Below are 21,970 nucleotides of genomic sequence, written 5' to 3'. Positions count from 1 at the left end.
CGTCCACCCGTGCCCTCGAGAGAGAATGGAGGCCCAGGAAGAGAACACGAACGCCAATGACCGGACATTCCGCATCTGCACTTATGTACCTGAGGCTCGACCAGGTTATCTGACGTCGTGTGACAAAGAAGGTCTGTAATTCATCCCAAAAGCAATGGGCCGTGTTGCATGCAAGGAAGTAGTGGGCCGTGTTGCATGCACCATAACGGGCAACGCTCCGACGTGAAAATGAAAGAAAAAATCTTTAGACCCGGTGGGCACAGGAAAAGCTCGCACATGCCTCAATACATACATTCCTGGCGCGCTCTCAGCTGCCGATAAAGAGGATGCGGAAGGACTTTCGCCAGGAGGTCCCAAAAAGCCCTCGTGGTTTAGCGGCGAGAAAGTGTTCCCAGGAAAACTGCTCCTCCTAGGCCACGAGTGCAACGGCTACCTCTTTGTAGACACCGGTGCAGACGTGTGCCCTGGCGAAAAGGGCGATGTGTCTCCTCCTCCATGGCTGAAGTTTTCTCTCAGCAGCCGCCAGTTTCCCCCGCCATCTTCGAGGTCGAGATTTACTCCGCGGTAACTTTCCAAACTGTCCTTCCAATCGATGCCGAAAACACGTTGAGGCTTGAAAACCCGCTCACCAAGCCAGGCGCCCTCTGCCTTGACCATGTTTATTTCGGCCCCCGAAAAGCAGCGTATAGGCGGCCAGCCAGCTCCACCACCTCACCCACCTGCGCCGCGGATGAGCAAAAAAATTAGCAGTGGCTTAGCTCGGCAATGCCAGGATATACGTAGCGTGAGCTAAGGTTCAGCTGGTCATTCTTGGGTTTCCTGGTTGTCTAGGATTAGCTGATTATCATGCTTACTGCTGCTAAAATGATTTCCAATCCAATACAATCCAATTCAATCCAGTCCAGTCCAGTCCAATCCAGTCACTGCTCCTCGAGCATGCTCAGCACGGCTCTCCAGGAGCCACGCGAAACGGCTATCAAGCGGCTCGAGCGCAGCATCAGACTTGGCTACTGCGCAACGGAGGCGCAGAGCTAGGCACGCACCGGCACCAGTACGTCTGCCGCGGGTATGACGCCACTCCTCTGGAATGCGCAGACCAGCGAATGTGCAGACCCAATTCTCTACACACCCGTACACACCCGTACTCCAATTGGATTGGATTTCAATTCAACACAATCCAATTTAATCCAACCTAATCCAATCCAATCCAATCCAAGCCAATCCAAACCAATCCAATGATCCTCGCGCTTGCGCACATCGGCCCTTCACGGCACACGCGAAACTGCTCAACCTCGGCCAATGTAGCTTACGCTACAAAAAAAGGCCACATCATCCGCATATGCCAGGACTTGCAATTCCTAATCCGCTAGAACAAGGCCTTTGATTGCGCCTGACGCGGTGATCATCACGCAGAGTGGCTCGAGGTACAGGGCGAAAAGCATTGGTGACATCGGCCATCCCTGACGCACCGATCTGCGAGCGGAGATGGGAACACCATTTAAGACCATACTGGTAGTAATGTCTTTGTGACAAGTTTCCATCCATTCTAGCATAATGTCCGCAATCCCACAGTGACGTGGAAGCGCTAGCAGATGGGGGCGGTTTACTTGGTCGGAAGCTTTCCTTAAGTCCAGTTGGAGCACTTCCAATGGGGTGCCTAGCTCTGCCGCCTCGCAGGCGCTCCTCATCCGATGTAAGTTGTTGATGATAGAGCGGCCTTTGAAACCATATGTCTGATGGTTTCCTACCACGCCTCCGAGAGCCAACTCGAGCCGCTTAGCCAGGATCTTTGCGAGTATTTTGTAGTCAGCAGATAGTAGGGCAACTGGGCGGAAGTCATTAACATCTGAGGTAGATCCTGCTAACGGTTTTTTTATAAGGACCAGATGACTGCCCCGCATGGACGCTGGCAGCAGTTCCTTTTTCCGCATACCTTCAAGACGCCAGCTAGGAAGAGGCTAAGTTTTTCGCGGAAACTTAATTAGAACCCTGCGACAATTTCACCCTGTCCTTGGTTTTTTGCAGCTTTTTAATTGTCTGTTCTGCCTCAGAGGATATTATGGGAAGTTTATTGCCTCCCTAATATCCTCCGACACTTTCGGGATATGCTGCAGTATTTCCTCCGGGACGAGTTCGGGCTGTTTGTCGTCGCTGAAAAGTCGGAAAAAGCATTCGGAGAAGGCGGAAGCTACTTCCCCAGTCCCGGAGGCAAGAACACCATCGTGTTCATCCTCGGTAATGTTTTTTTTTTTTTTTTTTTTTTTAGAAGCGCGCTCCCTCTCGAAGGCCTGAAAAGGTTTTGAAGGTTGTGCCTCGTACTCAACCTGCAACTCCTGTACACGGACCAGTGCTCCCCCGTAACGCCGCTCCAGCTCATTACTCAATTCTTGTTTGCCGTATTAGACGGAAGTTTTAGTAGAAAATACATATTCAAGCACGCAGCGTGCAGTATACTTCGCACAACGCGACAGATTCATTGCAACTGGTGTCCGAATTTTATCCGTGCAAGCGAACGTGACCGCAATTTGCGCTTTGCACTTTGCGCTTTGCTAACGGTAGGGTCTCGCAGTTTTATTCCCGTGGTTTTTTTTCTCGCAAAGAACAATCAACTCGTCGCACAGTTGAGGCAAGTGGCTCGGTGATCGGACGACTCGTTCGTTTCCGCACAAATTAACGCAAACGGGGCATATTCTTAGTGTTCGCCACATGTGTTAAGCGCTGTACATATCGTGTGCGAAAGCGGTCACCTGTGTGAGTGTCAGAAAAGGGAAACATACAATATTTTCCGGCATATTCGAAACCAAATTCGGTTTGCTTAGTCATGAATTCTTTAAGATACCGCTGGTACACAATCGGGACTGGGAAATGCAGTCGTGTTTTACAGCAGTTGCAGCGTTGTCATAGCTTTGCTGCTGAAGGCAGTTATGTACCGAGTGTAAACGATAACTTTAAGACGCTTAGCTGTAGCGAGCATTTTTAATTTGCCGTTGTTGTCATCAGCAACTAATGCGCTTTTCTCGTCTGTTAAACATGTACATATTAATTACGCTTGGGGATCAACGCTTGCTATTCTCACTAATATTTCTCTTATTGTTGACGCGTTTGAAATCTTTCAGTTTATTACCTCGCGCGAATCGCATTCAACACAGGGTATTAATATAACCTGAGCGAGAAGCGTTTGTCCATTGCGCTTCGCCGCTCCTGGCCTTTACCCGCCGTTTTTTGTTCTTTGAGATTCTGAGTCAGTTCTTTTGTTTTTCCCTACTACTATATCGTGTAAAGCTATTGCAGGCGCCGCCGTGTTGGAATTCCATACTCCAGGTAAAACTGGATTGCGGCTAATTCTGAACTGGAGTTGAGAATGCAGCTGTCACCTTGGAAGGGCCCTCTAAGGAGACCCTTCATTTTGCGTGAGATATGCCCCCAGTGTAATTTCTGGTTTCCCCGGGGCGTCACCAAACAAACTGAGGGTGTCCTCTACCGAATACGCCTAAAGGTTGCAATCCCTCCCAGCGATTTGTTGTTGTTGTTTTTGCAGTTGTTGTTGTTGTTGTTGTTGTTGTTGTTCTTGTTCTTGTTGTTGTGGTGGTGGTGGTGGGTGGTGGTGGTGGTGTCGTCGTCGTCGTCGTCGTCATCGCCGTCGTCGCCGCTGCCGCTTTGCTGGCTTTGCTGTTTTCTTGATGCGGTCTATGTAAGAGGACATGTGGCATCTCTTGTCTTACTGCCAGCGTCATACTGCACATCGTAAAACAGCGAAAAGAACACTTGCGTGACTGCTACGAGGAAACGCCTTACAACTGCGTCACTTTCTAAGACCCCGGTGGATTCATTCCGACGCAAAATATATTCATCGGCATGGTCGAGAGATAGTAATGAAACTTCGTCATCGTATCTCGCTTTAAGTCGTATCTGCAAAGACGATAATTTTTTCACAGACTACCGGGTATTAATTAATGGCCAAGTTTTCTTTTAATCCCTCGGCGCAGAGGGTTGAGTGTCTTACTATAACAACGAATCCTCCCCCGAAATAGGCCGGTACTCTCTCAAATGGAAGAAGCATTTCCAGCGGCACAGCGAAAACAGGCTTCCGCTAGAAAAAAGGAAATCAAAGCTTTTAAAAGGTGGATATGCTTGAGACGTAATTGAGGGCTGGAATTTCTGTCCTATTCCGTCTTGCATGCTTAACTTAGAAAGGGGCGAACTAATCCCGAAATTATAATTCTGGTGCTGGGAACAGACGCGCTTGGTACGTGGTCCCCTTTAATTGTCGGCGGTTCGATTTTGTTTTTCTGTGCTTCATTTAAGACAAGATGAGAATGTTACGTCTCAAATAACTAGCCGCAAAAAGTCCAAGAATTGCTTGCCTGCTGCAAGGTAAAATGATTTGAAAAAAGGCAGAAGGATTTAGAGACAAAACACAGAAAAAAAAGGAAAGGAAGGAATAAAGGAAGGAAGAAAGAAAGAAGAAAAGAAAGAAGGAAAGAACGATGGAAGCAAAGAAAGGATGAAAGAAGCACAAGAAGGAGGAAGGAAGGAAGGAAGGAAGGAAGGAAGGAAGGAAGGAAGGAAGGAAGGAAGGAAGGAAGGAAGGACAAAAGAAAAAAGAACGAACGAACAATGAAGCAACGAACGAAGTGAGGTGTGATGACTTTGAGAGTCTCTGATATTGTATTGGGGACGATTAGGTGGAGCAATTGCCGGCAGCTATGCAAGGCTAAGTCCGCCTCATTCAGCAATACTTACTACTACTACTACTAAGGAACGAAAAAAGGAGGGAGAGAGGGGGGAGGTCTTCAGATGACAACTGCGCGTGACGGCACGAGCACAGAACAGGTGCACCCAGCCACGGAAAGCGCTGATTCTAGGGAGGAAGTGCTGGCATCAAAAGAAAGCAAGTTGTCCCCCGCCTTCTAGACATGCTTACAGCGCGCGTGTGAGTGTGTCTAATGGATCCCACAACGTCTACTCAGCGGCACCCGCGAAATGCTGTCGCATTCACACACGTAAGCAGCCTTGGCCGTCCATCTGGGTGTTTTGTTTTCCATCGGCAACTATCAAGACGAGAGACAAGGACTCGGCGTAGGAGGCAGCGGTTGCGCTTGCCATCACCACAGCTCCGGAAACACAAAAGCATATCACAGTGCTCACAAACTCGGATGCAGCATGCCGGAATTACCAAAAAGGACGAACTTCTAATAAGGCGCTTCAAATATTATTCAAGAAATTCCAAGCAGGCCGAAACCCATCATAAATCTACATTGTGTGGACAGCGGAGAGGGTAACGTAGCGGTCGACGTCACAGCCCGAAACTCTAACTCCGGGTAGTTGCCTTGTCGGGAACACATCTCTGCCCCGGGATGTCACAGAGCCATCACATTGCCGAATGAAGTAGAGACATTGTAGAACACCACAGGCTTACAAGAAGGCAATACCCAGCCTCCGCATCCAAACCTCACCAAAGAAGAATCATCAAAACTACGAAGACTTCAGACAAATTCATTCCCACATGCAACACATTGCATATGATGTGCCCCACATTATACCGCTACAAATGCCAGTTCTGCAGCGGAACGCCCAACACCCTACACCACATGGTGTGGCAGTGTAAGGGCGTCAAGGAACTGCCGGAGACCCTGGCGTCATCACGGGAGCAGTGGGAGGCCGTGCTGACCAGCGCGAACTTGGAGAACCAGCGTGGCCTGGTGATTCGGGCCGTTCGTGCTGCGACAGGCCACGGCATCCCGGACCAGAGACGCCAACCACCCTGGATGATTCCTTCAAGACCAACGCAGAAGATCCTCCCCTCCCCGCACCCTTACCCCTTTGTGGCCAATAAACGCTTATGCTACTACCACAGTGTACTAATTTGCCTCCAATGCACGCCCAGCTGAAGAATGCCGCAGGCTGGTTGTTTGCCACCTCATTTCCAGCTATGCTTCACCTCTTGTCCCAAGTTCGCGAGAATGAAAACCTTCGTTCATTCACTCACAGTTATTTTGCAAAAAAAATGGTCACGGAAAACACAGCCGCCACTGTGGCTCTGTGAATAAAGCGCTGTGCTGCTGAGCCCGAGCATGCGGATTTGATCCCGGCCACGGTGACAGCTTTTTTTATGGAGGAGAAAAGCGAAAACGCCGTTGTGTCGAGATTTCGGCGCACGTAGAGATCACTGGGAGGTCAAGATTTATCCAGACCCCTACAATACGGCAAGCCTCATAGTGCAAGTGAAGCTTGGCGCGGTAAACCCTACAATCGAAAACACAGCTGCAATCAATATACCCGGCTTATTCCTACCCGTGACTATGTCGGCTAGTAATAGCTTCGACCTCGGGCATTAAAACACAGATATATGTCAGGCGAATACGAATTTAACCCTGAGGAACAACGTTACCTGTTAAAGGAAAGCTACGTAATAACCATAATGTTGTCTTACGAGCAATGATCATTATTGCCAAGATTGCACATTTCTGGCAACGCCTCAGTAGCAACGCAGTCCCTAATTGTATTCACTAGCGCCTGCATTCACCGTTCCTAGTTGAAAAGTATTTCAGAAATGTTGAAGTAGCTTCAGGCAAAATTTCGGGATCGGTTTCGTGTATTCGATACGAAACTTTAAACGTGGCTTTATCAATGTCATGCAGGTGACACGCAGATGGCAAACAAATAAAAAAGACAAAAACTTCCCGTCCTAGGTTGGCCCCACAGGATAAAATAGGAAAGGCATCCTGCTTAAAGGAAGACACCCTCGCGAGCCTGATCTTTGAAAAATGGGTCGCGGCGACGGGCCAGCGAAGCGCACTCAATCTTCTCAGTCCTGAAGTACGGCGCGCTAACTCCATGTCATAGAAATATTAAAAAAAAACAGTTAACACGGAACAATGGCGTGGGAGAGAGATTGGGCTCTGGAGTGCCGGTAAGGATCCTAAACAGCACCTCCGCAATGTGGCGAGGGCCCACCACGTGGTACATATGCGGCGGTCTCTAGAGACAAAGATCACTTAAAAAGTTGTCATTTCGGTTGGACATAACTGAATAAAGAGCGGAGATTTTGAGCCCACAATTAGGGCAGGTAGAAGGGCGAAGCGAGGGTATTTCGGTAATCAAATTTAGGAGTCCATACGTCCGGCTGGCTCTCCTTGAGATGCCTGAAAAGAGAAGCAAAGCGACGAAACACGGGCTCTTTATTCTAGCTTTCATAGTGGCTAAAAGCGTGCTAGTTGAAACAGCAGACTGATTGGGTGGCTGACGCATGCGCATTTCGCGTAAGCTTTGTAAAAAATGTATCCCTAATACGTACCTTGTTTGCAGCTCTCGTGCCCCTTGTCGCGGCTAATTTAATAACGCTTTCCCGTCTCGAGCGAATTCTGCACGCAAGAAAAGACTATTATGAGGCCTATACGGCAGCTTAAGTAAGCAAATGATGAAGCCCCGTTTCCGGACAGCCGTTTTAAGACAATGAATAAAAACAGCCCCGCTAAACCAATCCCGGGACTGGAGGGAGCATTCTTTCTCCATATTCTTGATCGAGTGGACAACTCTGCGTCATTTTTTTTTATGTGAAGAAAATTACCGAGGCACTTTCCGAAAATCGGGATGAGTTCCTCTACTTACGAATGCGTTTGGAACTTCCACTTTCTTTTCTACTTCTATTTTACTTTTAGTTCAACTCTTCCGCCCTCAATAAAGAAGCAAAATGATAATTCCGCCGCCTGGCTTTTCTTGTTAGCAAAGAGCAGAACGGCATCCCACAGTCCCCATAAAGAGCTGGATGGCGATAAGCTCCTGTTCCACATGCCAACAAAAGGAGGGAGCAAGCCAGTGGAAGCCAGTGCAAGCCAGTGCAAGCCAGCATCGCCGCTAAGTGAGCAATTGTGACCGCTGACACAGAGGAAGAATGCAAAACACTGTTCGCATGGTTCGCTGATTTGGCTAGTAAGCGTCGTGCAAGACACATCAAGTTGAGGGTCTCTGACTCAGGTAAAGTGTGGCTGTCATGCAAGGGCCGATTTGTGGGGGCGCTTTAGGGGGAGGGGGTAGTTTTTTAGTGAGTATGGTAATAATGACATAACAGTAGACGATAATAATAATCTTTGTCCTGCTATAGTTATAATAGTCAAATAATAGCAATTATATTCAATCGCGTTTATGTACGCGCCGAGTGACAACAAATACGCCTATGGGGCGTACAACAACATGGTAACGTCTTAGATCATTTTAGGTCGCCTAGTTGAGGAGGAGGAGGGGGGGGGGGGGGCGCTGCCTTTACCGCCCATTCTCAAATCCGCCACTGAAGTCGTGCCAATCCTCAAGTTCTTGAGGCGATGTTAACGTATCCTTAAGGACCGATCAACCAATCTTTCGTTAATGCTATGGTTGTTGTAACATGGTTGCCCTATGACCTTGATTGCTTTCATTCCTGTCCTAAATAATTCTAGAAGCAATGATGTAAGCACACGTTTTGCGCACGTCTATGCAGGCCACGGCACGTAAGATATTACCAGTCCACCACTACGGCGCACACTCCTAGCAGACAGTAAGTATGTGTGTGAGCTAAAAGGACAATAACAATAATCAAAATTCTAAAATATCGTAGTATGAGACAGCGCATCAAATTAAAATAATAATGGTAATGGTCGTGACAATATATCAGGCACACCAAATCACAATACAGTTTTAGGTAGGGACATTAATAGACGCAAATTATCGCCTTTCATTTTGTTAGCGAAAAATTAGTGGCCCTAAAGGGAAGCTTGTTAAAAAAGCAAGTGAGATAAATGAAACATAAAGAATACAACAAAAGCGGCGAGTAATTAGTGCGCAAGCTCCAACCCGAGAACAGGCCTCGACATGAATGGCACTTGAGCAACGGCACAAGCTTTCGACATGAACGGGTTTATTTCCGCAACTGACATGAAGCCACCCAATAGTCACGCTATGACTTAAGTGACGTCACTCAAGCCCGAAGCCAGTGCCAAGACCGAAAAACACAGGGAGAAAACCTTCTAAGCAAGTTTGAATTATTTTATGGGCTTCGAACAGTAATGCCTACCTGGAGTACTTTGGGCCGCCTAATCGAAGGCTGGACACGTTTGTTTAAAAGAATTTGAGATTTCTAAAAATATTAGAAAAATTATTGAAGGAAACTTTAAAAACAAATGTTATAAAACAAAACTGTGATGACAGTTCATTTGAGGGGCGCAATAGGCAAGACGCAATAGATGATAAGTAAGCGGCACAAGGCCACCTACAAAAGAACTTTGGGTCTTAAGTCACACCGCAACAACTCGCTGATTGATAACCCCAAGAAGCCGAAAACCAAACGCCTCAGATAAACTATTTCTCAACCAGGTTGGCGGAAATCATATTGCCAGCCTTCCTAAATTTTCAGTGAAAAAAAAAGTAAGCACAGTCAGAAACAAACAATAAATAATGAATGTGCGTTTGCGTGAAAGCGGTGAGAATAAACGGCGCGCGCGCCAGAGAGAAAAATAGGGGGCGGGGAGACGTAAAGTAGACCAGAAAGCATTACGTTGGCGCATCTTTTGAAGTGATGTTCAGCCATTACGGCCCTATGTCCCTGCGCCCGGTACTCCTTCCTAAAAACGGAATTAAGGCTTCGTGACCGCATTGCGGTTGCCGCCAACGCAACGTTAAGCCCCGCAGCCCACCGTTTTTATTTCCATCACAGAAAAAAAAAAAAACACCTGGAGGAAAACAGCTTTCCAGGGTACGCTTCTGCTCAGGTATTAACGCGATAAATTACGGGTGAAACGTTTCCAGAGCGAAACTTCCGGAGTGGGACGGCTCCCCCGAGAGCAAATGTTTCATCCTCTCACGACGACAGGAGGGCTATAGAGAGAGGGAAAGGTTATATGCATACGTTCTTACAACCTTAAACACTCTGTGTCTTGTCAGCGTTTGAAATAAAACATGCTTGTTTATTGCGCTCTGGTCCCGAGCCCTTGTGGGGTGACTGTGACCAAATCCTATAAAACTTCTTGAATATTCATCGTTTTGTGAGCATTCAAGTACTTCAAAAGAATGCCCTTTCCAATTGCATTTGTGCATTTTGACGTGCTCAATGAATACTTGGATGCCAGTACCGATCGAAGTTGAGAGCTCTCAGAGTACTATACCAGCTGTAGTCTTTCGCAGTTTCATTAAAAGCGAAGCTGTTTATCAAATCATTATTTTTCGTATCCCCAGTTAAAAACACCAAGAAAATGCCGAGCACATGATCGCGTGCTTCACGGTGACCAACCGGCAGTTAAAAAAAAACAAGAAAATTCCAAGCGTTCGTGTGTGCGTGCCTAGCGACGACCACCCAGCGTCCCCGGCGCACTTTTTTCAAGCCAGGCATACCCGTTTAGAGAGATTAGCCAAGATTGGCAAAAAAAACCTCCAGCGTTCGCCGTAATCGTGGCAACAACACTTGCTCGGAACGAGAAAAACTCTAAGGGAGTTCTAACTTATAGCAACAGTGATGGAGTAAAGGTCGTTGCGGCAGCGAAGAAGACGCAAATCGGCTGCAATGGGCGCTTAAAAGCCATCGTGATGGTCGTGAAGGTTGTGCACAGCTTCGCTCCCTCCAAGTCTTACGCGTTAGTGGGAGCTCCCTGCCTTCTTTTTTGTTTGTATGTTTGTTTGTTTGTTTATTTAATTGCGTCTGGCTTGATCAAGGAAGATTTTATGTTGAAAAATAAAGAAGACGTCACATTTATATAGGTGCCGTTATTTCTTCTTACACGGCTAAATTCCTCCGGTCCCCTTATAATGAAATCTTGCTCCTTGTTGCACACGCACATAAATGGACCCATGTACAGACGCAGGACAATTCCGTATGCAGGCACCTTGATAGGTGCAGTTTAAACGTATGATCCTTATCAGATATTTCTAGGTCGTGAAAAACGTTCCACAGCAAAGTCACACGAGGAACATTACGCAGATTCGGCTAGCCCAGAGGGCGAAGACGGCACAAGCTCTTCCGGGGTCCCGGATTGAGGGTTGCACTCGCCGCGCTCTTATCTGATCGCAATGAACGTTTTCCACCTCTTCCTCCTCCAGTTAGAACGAAATATTTGGTGCCAGAAAACTACTCAAAATGGTTTCGTTTTTACAGGCATGTTTTTTTTCTCTCTCTCTCTTTAGTTTCACTGAAGATGCAAGCACCTGCTACGTGGTCTAGACAGTTTTGGCGAGGCCTGCAAAGATTCCAAATGGCCTCCGGAATTTTTTTCACTAGAACTGTATACCTATGTGGCTCTATTAGAGCGCATTGCACCTAACTTTGTTGGTATACTCATTATTTAGCGAGATTTTCTTCACAAAAACATTTTACCATACCGTCCTAAAGAAAGTTGAGAAAAGCGCCAAAGCTTTCCCACATCATGACTGCGTCAAAAGTGCGTCCGATCGATCACCAAACCTTCAAAGATCCAAATCGCAAATGAAGAATGAACCCATGCGACGTTTTTTCGCGCACTGAGTAAACGCATCTACGCACGATCTAAACGTATACCGATCTGTGGTTTTTTAGATAAAGGTATACTGTTGCCCTCCTGCTTCGTTATCGATGCGTGTATTGTCTTATCTAGAACCGTTCCTTTTTCGCGATTTTAAAGGGACACTTTTGGCACAATGGAAGCCCGATTTCATGCACGCGCCGAGTGTCCAGAGATCTTATCAGATCTTTCCGGTTGACCGTTTATGGGGAAATTCATTAGCTTTTTTTTAACACGAAAGTGTGTTATTCCCGGATACTCAAAGAATTCGGTGACGTCACATCCGTCACGGAAGTGACGCCGTTATAACGAAGAAAGCGGCCTGTAAAGGGTGCACCCCTGCACACAGGGTCTTCTTGTGGGGAAGCAACCTTTAGTACTAAAGGGTACGTTATACTTAGGGTTGTTCGCTTTTTTTTTTTTGTTATCATGACAGCGTTTTATGTCGGAATACACCAAGATTTCACTGACGTCGTATCCGTCACGGAAATGACGCCAGTACGCCTTTGCCGAAGCGACCCGCCAGCAGGACGTCGCTCGCCAAGCACAGACACAAGACAGCCGCCGACCCGCAAATAATGCTCAGCTGCACGTTTCGCTGCACATTTCACTTTCATGTTTTACCGATTCCTATGACAGAAAAATCCACCACAGTTCTTTTTTTTTTTTTTTTTGAGACCGCCTTTAGTACCGTTAATAAGAAAACTTTCCCTTTAATAACGCAGTGTCATGCTTTGAACACGGCTGTTGCGTCGGCGAAAGGCGTGAACGCGTAAGTTTTGTCATCGTGAGCATGTTCCCTTTTAGCGTGTTGGCTTAAGAAACTATGAAGAAAATTAATATGCAAATTTGCCTTATTTGGAACGTTGGGCCACTTGTTCTTCGCTACAATTCCCTTTGATGAGAAACGTTGCCGCCATGACTGAGCAAAAAGTGTTTGCAGTAATGAATTGCAAAATTATCCCCTTAAAGGGACACTCAAGTGATTTGTAAACATTGCGGGATTACTAGCAAAAATTGTAGTCCGGAGTCCATAGGACATGTATCGAACACTCTGAGCGCGTTTACGCGAATTTTTTTAGTAGAAAAATCAATTCGAAAATGCTGTCCTCCTCTCTGCATCCTCGCCTATTTTCTGTGGCGTTTTCATGTGACGTCAGGAGGAAATGACTTGGCTTCACTGCGCTACTGCACGGCTCGCCGACCTTCCGACAGAGTCAGTCGGCGCAGCGTTCAGTCCGCCGGCCGCCGACGGGTCGTCGCAGTTCGTTCGCTCAATTGAAACTAAGCCACAACACGTTTGTGAATTGAACGATGTGCGTTTCTTTAGATTGTTAGTTTGTAGACTGTATCAAGCTCCAAGTCGAGATCGCTCCACACAAGCGCTGCACAAGCGCAAATTCGGCGCTTCGCTGACTGGTACGCTAGTAGGAAAATCTAAGGCCACTTGAAGGGGGGAGAAGTCAGCGAAGTCAATATAGGTACTCAGTAAATAACATCAACTGAAAATTTTACCGTACAGCGCAAAACTAGAGAGCAGGAAGCACTTTTTTGGGCTTGGTGAACAAGAACAGCGGTCAGCAGCACGACCACGCACCTGCGACCGCCTTTTCGTATAAGAAATGCCATTGCTCCACGTGAGATATTGTGGAAATTTGGGGGACGCTTACTGCACGAGCGCTATACAACAAATAATCACCTAAGCTGCATAAAATGCAAAAACTAAATAAAACTACAACCGCGTTATACATTATATACCTCATATTTCCAATACCGGCAGCGCTGGTCGTGGCCGAGTGGTCTGGAGCCCTAGGCATGTTATTTTGCAAGTTGCAAGTTTGAATCTCCGAGGGTACAATCCTTTTTTTTTTTTTTTGTAAGTTGATTTTTTTCGTTTTCGGCCGATGTTTTCTATACTACGTTCACCATTTTTTCGCCGTAACGTTCACTGCTCCACGAACGAGTTCGCAGAACGCGCGCATACTGACACTGACGCCCTAGCGAGTTCTCGTTGGCGCGCTGTTGCCAAAAGAACCTACTGCTTGCGGGCAGTGGGCACAGGCCAGAATCAGCAGACCCTTGGCCTGGTGCGAACACGGTTTTTACGATACAGGCTTGAGTGAGACAAGCTCCAAATATGGGGGAAAATCGCATGGCATTTGAGCGTCTGCGGTGAAGCGGAGGGCGTTCATCCACTGCGTAAGCCTCGGCTAGTGATTGCTACGATTCCACGCCGTCCTGGGAGGCTTATCTTAGGCATTTTACAGCCGACAAGATGGCAGATGCGCGGTATGATGATTATAGAAATATCGAGAATGCCCATCCAACGATAACGTCGGGTGTCAAGCATGTTGTTTTACAGAACCAAAACCGAAACTTAATTGAATGCTACTCTTGGGCATCGTCCAACCACGGTGCACCTCCTCCCGACTTGACAGCGTTTAAGTACATAATAAAGTACTTCAGTGTCATTCCCGACCAGACGGGCGTCCGTCAAAGCCTCGATTTGACAGCGTTTAGTTCGTGTGGCCGCCGCAAACCGCGCATGGTAGTTTTTCTTCTTTTGGGCTCTACAAAATAATTACCGACTTATCAACCGGATAAACGATGAAAAGTGTGTTAATTTGAGCCAGTCTACGCATTTCAAGCAAGAACGGGAGCTTGACAAATTCACTGCAGTGTCCCTTTAATGCACCATTACATGGGGCGGCCAAAGCCATGCGACGTACTGTGCGCTATCTTCAGGAGAGTGGGCTATCTTTACAGACTCAGGGCTGCACTTCAATGTGTAGCGTCATTTCCAAAAGACCAGCTTCTGTCTGACATGCACACCCTACATCTCGAAGCCCTACAAGCGCACCACCACATAGCAGGCCAGTGGATTCAAGCCCATTGTGGAATAACTGGCATAGTGAAGGTGCACATTGCTGGTGCCGTTGCGCATAACCATCATGCATCGGTAATATCCATACCATTCTCCAGGAAAGATGCATCTGCCCTTGCATCTAGCGTGGCATGGATAATGCAGCGTTCAACCTAGGATGACGTATCACGTCATTACGCGCCGCTATCTCCCATTGACCCAAACTGCAAATCGAAAATGCCACCAGGACTCTCCAAGCGGGTAGATGCAATTCTACATGGCGTGCGGTTGAATGCCACGCGCGTGTATACGGTCGCATACACGCGCAACTTCCTCTTTAAGGTCACACGTGCTACGCCACCACTCTGCCCACACTGCGATGTGCGAGAAACCCTCCAGCGCCTGCTCTGCGAATGTGCTCGATTCAGTGCTCAAAGAGCGTCCCTCGCAGTGTCTTTGTGAGTGCCGGTTCCCGTGGACATGCAACTAAAGGACGTTTTAGGAGCGTGGGCATGCCTTAAACGTGCTTTACGGGCTACAGAAGCTCTGATCACGTATCTGCAGCACACAATTTTAGACCAATGTCCGTAAATAATTCAATGTCTCCGCGCGCATCAAGTTCTTCAACATCATCGTCATCAACTTCATCGTGTCATCAACTGGCGTACCAACTTAGACATTTTAATATCGCTGGACTTCATTAAAAATCTCTCTCTCTCTCTCTCTCTCTCTCTCTCTCTCTCTCTCTCTCTCTCTCTCTCTCTCTCTCTCTCTCTCTCTCTCTCTCTCTCTCTCTCTCTCTCTCTCTCTCTCTCTCTCTCTCTCTACCCCCCATGGTTTCATCTCCTGGGGGCAAAAAGCCAGGGCGCCAAAAAATACACTTATACACTGCATACTTCCCCCGTAGAGGCTTAACTTTCACTTAAGTAGAGGCGGCCCGGGATTCATTTTTCTTTCTTTTTTTTTTTTTTTGCTGGCTCGGCATTCTTTTTTTCGCTCATCAGGCTATCCACTCTGCACATACCGTGGCGTTGTCTAGTAGTAAAGAGATGTGCTCTTCTTCTCCTTAACGCCTTCACTGACTACACGCGTTTTAACCTCACGTTGCATCTAATCTCAACAAGTCAACAAATGCGTCCCAAGGTTTAGCACAAGATGGCTGCGTAGAAAAAAATGGCCAATCCGTCAAGGTACTGGACGCCTTTTTATTCTACGATCCATGTTTTTATGAAATCCCTGTCTTACTTGAAGCCCAAATTTTTTTTTACGCTGGAAAAATTTCACAGGCATTACTTGATTTCTCGCGGTAGAATTCTTAAAGTTGAGATACACGCCAACGGTGTTTTTTGGCGAATTGTTAGGCGTAATTCTACAACAAAAAAGTAAAAACAGAGCGAATATTTTTCGTTCGCAATCCATTATTCAAATTTCGCTCAGTTTCGCCACATAGTCGACACATGGGGTGAATTTCCTAACCGGATTTCCAAAGCGATCATCCTTCTTTCCAAATGACCTCCAGTTTGCGCAAACGCCTCATACTACACCTTAGTTGCTTCGAGTAAGCCAACTGGAGTGCATCAGTAAAAATTGTAAGCTTGGTTGTCCTCCTTGGGAAAAAAGTTCTGAATTTTGAAATCCATCTGCACCTTCCTAGGCCAACTTGTGGGCAAAACTTCTTACTATATACATGAGTTTAAGCACAACGCATAATGCCTCGCTCTATAGGCGAGGAATTCCACAAGGTTTGCGGAACTTTTAAGCTGCAGCACCTTTAGTTGCACGTGGATCTTCACTGCGATAAGCCGCGACGTACTCTTTCACCTAAAGTCCCTCATACACTCTCACTGTGAGAGCAGCTTGCCTTATCGCAATTGATGGATTGTGAGTGTGGTCAGGCAAAAAGCTTGCAAGATAGCGGCGTGTGGTATTGGATGAGCTCTCAAAACGCCGACATCTAACATTCGGTGGTGTCCATCGGTATGCGCCGCGTAGCCTCCACCAGAACATCGCTTATCCGAACGCATTTTTGCTCGCATTGCCCTGGTGGTTTTTGAAAATCACAGCGCGCCGAGTGTTTGCTCGTTCCCTTTTTTTGGCTCGATCAACAACAAAGCCACAGCTTTTGCTCGCGTTCATTTTTGAGACTACTATATGCCACCTGCGTAAGGCGTCAAAGAAGATGTTTAGCGCGTCCCTGTATCTTTTTACTGTGTGAGTTGCCGTTTCGTTGTATGTTGTCGGCGTAGTGCAAGTTTCACGCGTGCTTTTCGTTAATTCCGTCGATGACCGAAGCTTTGAGGGGAGAAAATTTGCCTGTAATTTCGCTTTGCATGGCCATTGTGAAGCGACAGGTGATATTCGGTTTTGGCATTCTTCTTGCCACACTTTCAAGAAAATTATGCGAACCTTTAATGAAGTAATCACCGTTTTAATCCGTAGCATTCTTAGCCGAGTACCCACACAGCCAGGACTATGCGACACCCTGTATTACCACAAACACGCAGATTTCGCGGAAGTTCCATCTTTAATTGTTATAATAGCGTAAATGGAGACAATTAGCGGGACAGAATTTTGAAAAACCAAAAATAGAGTAAAATAGACAAAAAATATTGAAGATTGCGAACAGTGTAATGCTTTTCATTTCCAGAAAAGTGCAGATTTTGCGGAAGTTCCATCTTGCGGGAGTTAGAATTCATGGTTTCATTATCGATTACACGGGCTCAACTGCGCAATGACGCCACAAACTACATTTCGACAAACTTTCTTGGGTGTCCATTTAATGCTCGAATGCATAGTTCGCGTTTGATCTGCCGGTGATATCACTACATGGCTGTATGAAAGCAAGTAAAACACCCAAGCATCGCGAAGAATTATCCTCAGCAACCATAGGAAGGCGTCTAAACGCAGCTGACCAGCAAAACCATTCGGACGAGTGAGGTACAGTGCGTAATTAAAAAAATCGATGAAACAACAGGAACACGCAAAAAAAGACCTCATATGCACTGTCATATTGGTTCTTTCTTTCGTCATACATGGGACTTGCGCTCTTCCTTTTCTTGAAGTATTAACACACGACACAGCGTTAAAGTTCACATGTTGTAGCTTGAAATCTTGATTGATTGATTGATTGATTGATTGATTGATTGATTGATTGATTGATTGATTGATTGATTGATTGATTGATTGATTGATTGATTGATTGTAGGGCTTAACGTGCCGACGCAACGCAGGCAATGAGGCGCACCCTAGTGGAGGGCTCCGGATTAATTTTGGCCAACTGTGAATCTTCAACGTGCGACGAAATCTCGGACACACGGGCGTTTTTGTTTTTCGCCTCCATCAGAAAAGAGGCCGCCGCGGCCATGAATCGAACCCGCGTTCTCGTGCTCACCAATACAACGCCTTAGCCACTGAGCCACCGCGGCGGGTCGTAGCATGAAGGCTGTCACTGTGAGAGAGAGAGAGAGAGAGAGAGAGAGAGAGAGAGAGAGAGAGAGAGAGAGAGAGAGAGAGAGAGAGAGAGAGAGAGAGAGAGAGAGAGAGAGAGAGAGAGAGAGAGAGAGAGAGAGAGAGAGAGAGAGAGAGAGAGAGAGAGAGAGAGAGAGATTTAATGAGTACTGAAAATTCTTTGTTAGAAGCATGCACGCGTTCTGCCGGAAAGCCTATGGTGGTTCCAACAGTCCGTGCTACCCAGACTTAGCGCAAGTCAACATAGCTATTGCCTGCATTAGTAGCTCACCTTATTCCTACTAGCTAATACAGAGTAACTGCTAGTGCGGACATGATTAATTGCGACGATAACGCACACGGTAACTTCAGGGGAACACATTCGCAATGTTTCGTAGTGTAAATTGTGTTGAATAGCCAAGCAGTGCCCGTCTTCGTGTTCGTTTTATGCATCCAGTGCAGGTCATGGGGCGGAGAATTGTGTTCTCTAAACAGCCCTAGTCCGGGCCGTCGTGCCACGGTCTCTTCATTGGGAGACGGTTGGTCCTTAGAACTCCCAGAGGTCCTGACTAACATAAACTTGAAATAAACACGGCAGTTCATCTCTCATTACAGTGCTTTCTGCTCGTGCTTTCCTGTTGCAGTTCCCCAGTCGCCACCGGTGATCACGGATTCCCGGGGTAGGGTCCTGAATTCGACGGCGGGGCCTTACGCCGAAGGCGACACCATACGGCTGACTTGTGCGGTGTCCTCTGGTGAGAACAAATTATAAAATGCTTGGACATTTTCGTGAGAACTCAGAGGAAAACCGTCTGTCCCTCTGTCACCCGTGATGTGTTGCACTTTAGACTCATACGAAAGTGCTGCTTATGAAATGAGTAAGGCATTTATAAGAATGTTGCTTATGATGACTCCTCCAAATCCTATGTGTTCAAAACCTTGTCATCGGCAGATTACCATTGTCTGTTATAAACTGTTGTCTTGAAACATTTTTCGTTAACCCACTACAAAATTTCCTATGTGCCTGTTTCTTGCCTGAGACCAAAGAATCCTTATGTTACACGCCGCTGTAATACATGATACGGTCGAAATTCCCGTAACTACTATGCCCCTGTAATGTTTAATTCAGACTTCCCCCCTCCCCCCCAACCCCCTGCATACAATAATTTAAAATTGAATGTAGTCTCAGAAAGATTCTTAGACACATTAATGCATAATCCGAATCCTATAATGTATTCGAACTTTTATTTCACTGTTGTTTTCAAGCTAATTACTTGCTACTGACGGCTCTGTCGCTGTCTTCCAGGCACTGCGATCTAAGCTCATTGCGGCTTCGGCAGGCCCGTCTCTTATATCTTATTATACTCGTGCCATCAATATATTAATATTATAATTATTTTACTTTGACATCAGACTGCTAATACTGCCATTATAAATGTCTTTCTAGTATTGCATATCTGTATAGTATCAAAGCCGACTTTGAAGGGTGACAGCTCTTCATAGATTTAATGGGGACTTATGCAGGTATTTCATACAAAGCGCTTGGGCCATCACACTTTGAATTTGAAATCAGACTTCTTATATTGCCCCTGGAAAGCGTCTGGTCCGTCATTCGATTACGTGTAGCAGTGAAGTTGACTTTAACGTGCATCAGTGTATTGTGCTGCATTCGGATCCATGGGGTTTATGGAGGTATTTATTACACCGCCCTAGGGCCCGTCATATTTTCATCGTCGCCATCATCATCATCATCATCAGCCTATCTACGCCCACTGCAGGGCAAAGGCCTCTCCCAAGGATATCCAATTATCACGGTCCTGTGCTAACTGAGACAAATGTATCCCCGAAAACTTCTTGATCTCATCAGCCCATCTAACTTTCTGCCGCCCCCTGCCACGCTTGTCTTCTTTAGGGATCCACTCTGTTACCCTTAATGACCAACGGTTATCTTGCCTTCGCATTACATGCCCTGCCCACGTCCATTTCTTCTTCTTAATTTCTACTAATATGTCCTTAACACGCGTTTCTTCCCTGACCCACTTCGCCCTCTCCATGTCCCTTAATGTTACACCTATCATCTTCCGCTCCATTGCCCGCTGAGTCCTCCTCAACTTAAGTTTAACCCCTTTAGTGAGCCTCCAAGTTCCTGTCCCGCAGGTGAGTACAGGTAAGATGCAGCCACCATACACTTTCATATAAGGCCTTATATTTTTACATCAGGCCTCATATATTGCCTCTAAAGCATGCCTTCCAAGTAATAGGTTTGGTATAACCCTGAAACAATTTTTATAGGCCCTCAGTTTATGGCGCTTTGTAAGGCTACGTGAGTCTTATAGAGTCAATTAATAAAAGGCCGTTGAGACTTCCTATTTTGGCGTCAGACAGTTTATATGGCACCTAAAAGATATACTTCCAGTAACGCATGTGTGTAGTAGTCAAGCCAACTTTAAAGAGGGTTAATGTATAAGAGAGGCTTTAAGGAACACTAAAGTAGAAGTACAGGTTGCTCTAGATTGATTGATTAGCTCATAGAGAACACGAATATATCATTATTACGCAAGGCTTTTTTTTTTTTTAAATAAGGTCGAAAGTACCGAAAACGTGAAGACAGGCGTCGCCGCCACAGGCTATACTGTGAAACTTGCGCCGGAAGTAATTAAAACATCTGGCGTGCAAAACGTCTTTCCTGACTGCCGCTGGAAGGCGCTAATTGTCTATACTTCGGGTGCCGGTAGCGCTTTTTGAGGAAGCATGAGTGGTTGGTTCGACGCCAACGTTCGCGGTGCCTTAAAGGGGCAATATTTTTTTTCTTCTACAACGCGTCAATAACTCATCATGAGTCCGGAGCTACAAATGATGTGGGAGTTTGGGAAAGCCCGAATGATTTGAACGAAACAGACCAAACCGCTCGGTACGTGGTAGCGTTGTACTAAGTTGATTCTACACCGCTATATATAACCCCTGCCTCGCTTGCTTCCGGTTTATCGTGATGCAAACAACGGCTGCAGTCGATGTTTGCGCCACGTTTGGTCAGCGTTTTATTAGCGACTTCTAGGAAATGAAGGCATCTTTCGGCACTGATTCGACCCTATAATGGCTAGGCGAGGGTCATATGTTCGTTTGAAACCAACTTGCTGGTTGCCTTCACTATCCCTTTATTTAAGCATATTCCTTCGACAATTACCACTACAGAGTTCGTTCAAATTTTCTTTCCGGCTCCCTAACTGTTACTGTGAGGGAAAGGCAAAAAAATTAATTAGGCTTAACGCATAGAACTCTTTGCGTGGCCTGGCCCACGGGAAAATTTTAGGAAGAAAAGTGTCGTCGGTGTCATCCCTACTCGATAGCGAGGAGCACAAGAGCCTTTAAGCCCAGGAAGGACAAGTATCGGTCATAATAAATTATTTTATGCGAGGAAGGGATTATGACAGCAATGTGCCCTTCCCTTCACGTCGAAGAACTGGTGACAGGCGTTGATGTAGTTCCCGCTACTCCGGAGGCGGATTAATTAGTTGTTTCGTAAAAAAGCGGGGTTAAGCATACCGACAAAATACCGTCAAAACGTATCGACTAATGATCTTTTTTTTAATGCCAAGTAATAATTGGGGGGGATTTAATTGATTTTAGGGTTTAACGCGCCGACGCAACGCAGGTGATGAGGCGCGCCGTGGTGGAGGGCTCCGGATTAATTTTGGCCACCTGGGGATATTTAACGTAGGCCGAAATCTCGTGCACGCAGGCGTTTTTGTTTGTCGCGACCATCAGAAAAGCGGCCGCCGCGGCCGGGAATCGAACCCGCGTCCTCGTGCTCAGCAGCACAACTCCTTAGCCACTGATCCACCGCGGCGGGTAAATAATTAGGGTCCTTCCTATAAATCCACTAATTCCTTAGTGTGTACACCATTATCTCTCAGTTGCAGGAGCAATTAGTTTTCCCGGTGCAAAAATGAAAGCCCAAGAACTTTAGCATTAACGATTAGATTGCCGGCGGAAAAAAAAAACCTGAAAAAAGTTGCGCAGCATTTGTGCTATTTTCTTCTTTGGATGAGAGCACCGGCGTCACAAGTATCTCTCATTTTTTTATTTCCTCTAAGGCCCAATCAAAAGCTTCCAAGTATAGCGACAACTAGAAAACAGTTCGCTCCACTCGTGGGAAGGC

At 46.4% G+C, this 21,970-nt stretch overlaps 1 protein-coding gene across 2 annotated transcripts in view; it reads left to right on the top strand.

Annotated features, from left to right (window-relative positions):
• Positions 1 to 21,970, top strand: part of LOC144159342 (uncharacterized) — a 269,326-nt gene that overhangs the window by 206,766 nt on the left and 40,590 nt on the right. For both annotated transcript variants that reach the window (XM_077690756.1, XM_077690757.1), the window contains exon 3: positions 18,456 to 18,566. In XM_077690756.1, the coding sequence (XP_077546882.1) occupies positions 18,456 to 18,566 (111 nt within the window). The remainder of the gene's footprint in view (positions 1 to 18,455; positions 18,567 to 21,970) is intronic.

This window comes from Haemaphysalis longicornis, unplaced genomic scaffold (assembly GCF_048455015.1).
Source record: "Haemaphysalis longicornis isolate Haplotype H1 unplaced genomic scaffold, Haemaphysalis longicornis Haplotype H1 scaffold_10, whole genome shotgun sequence".
NCBI classification, from domain to species: domain Eukaryota; kingdom Metazoa; phylum Arthropoda; class Arachnida; order Ixodida; family Ixodidae; genus Haemaphysalis; species Haemaphysalis longicornis.
This window is presented reverse-complemented; position numbering and strand designations above follow the sequence as displayed.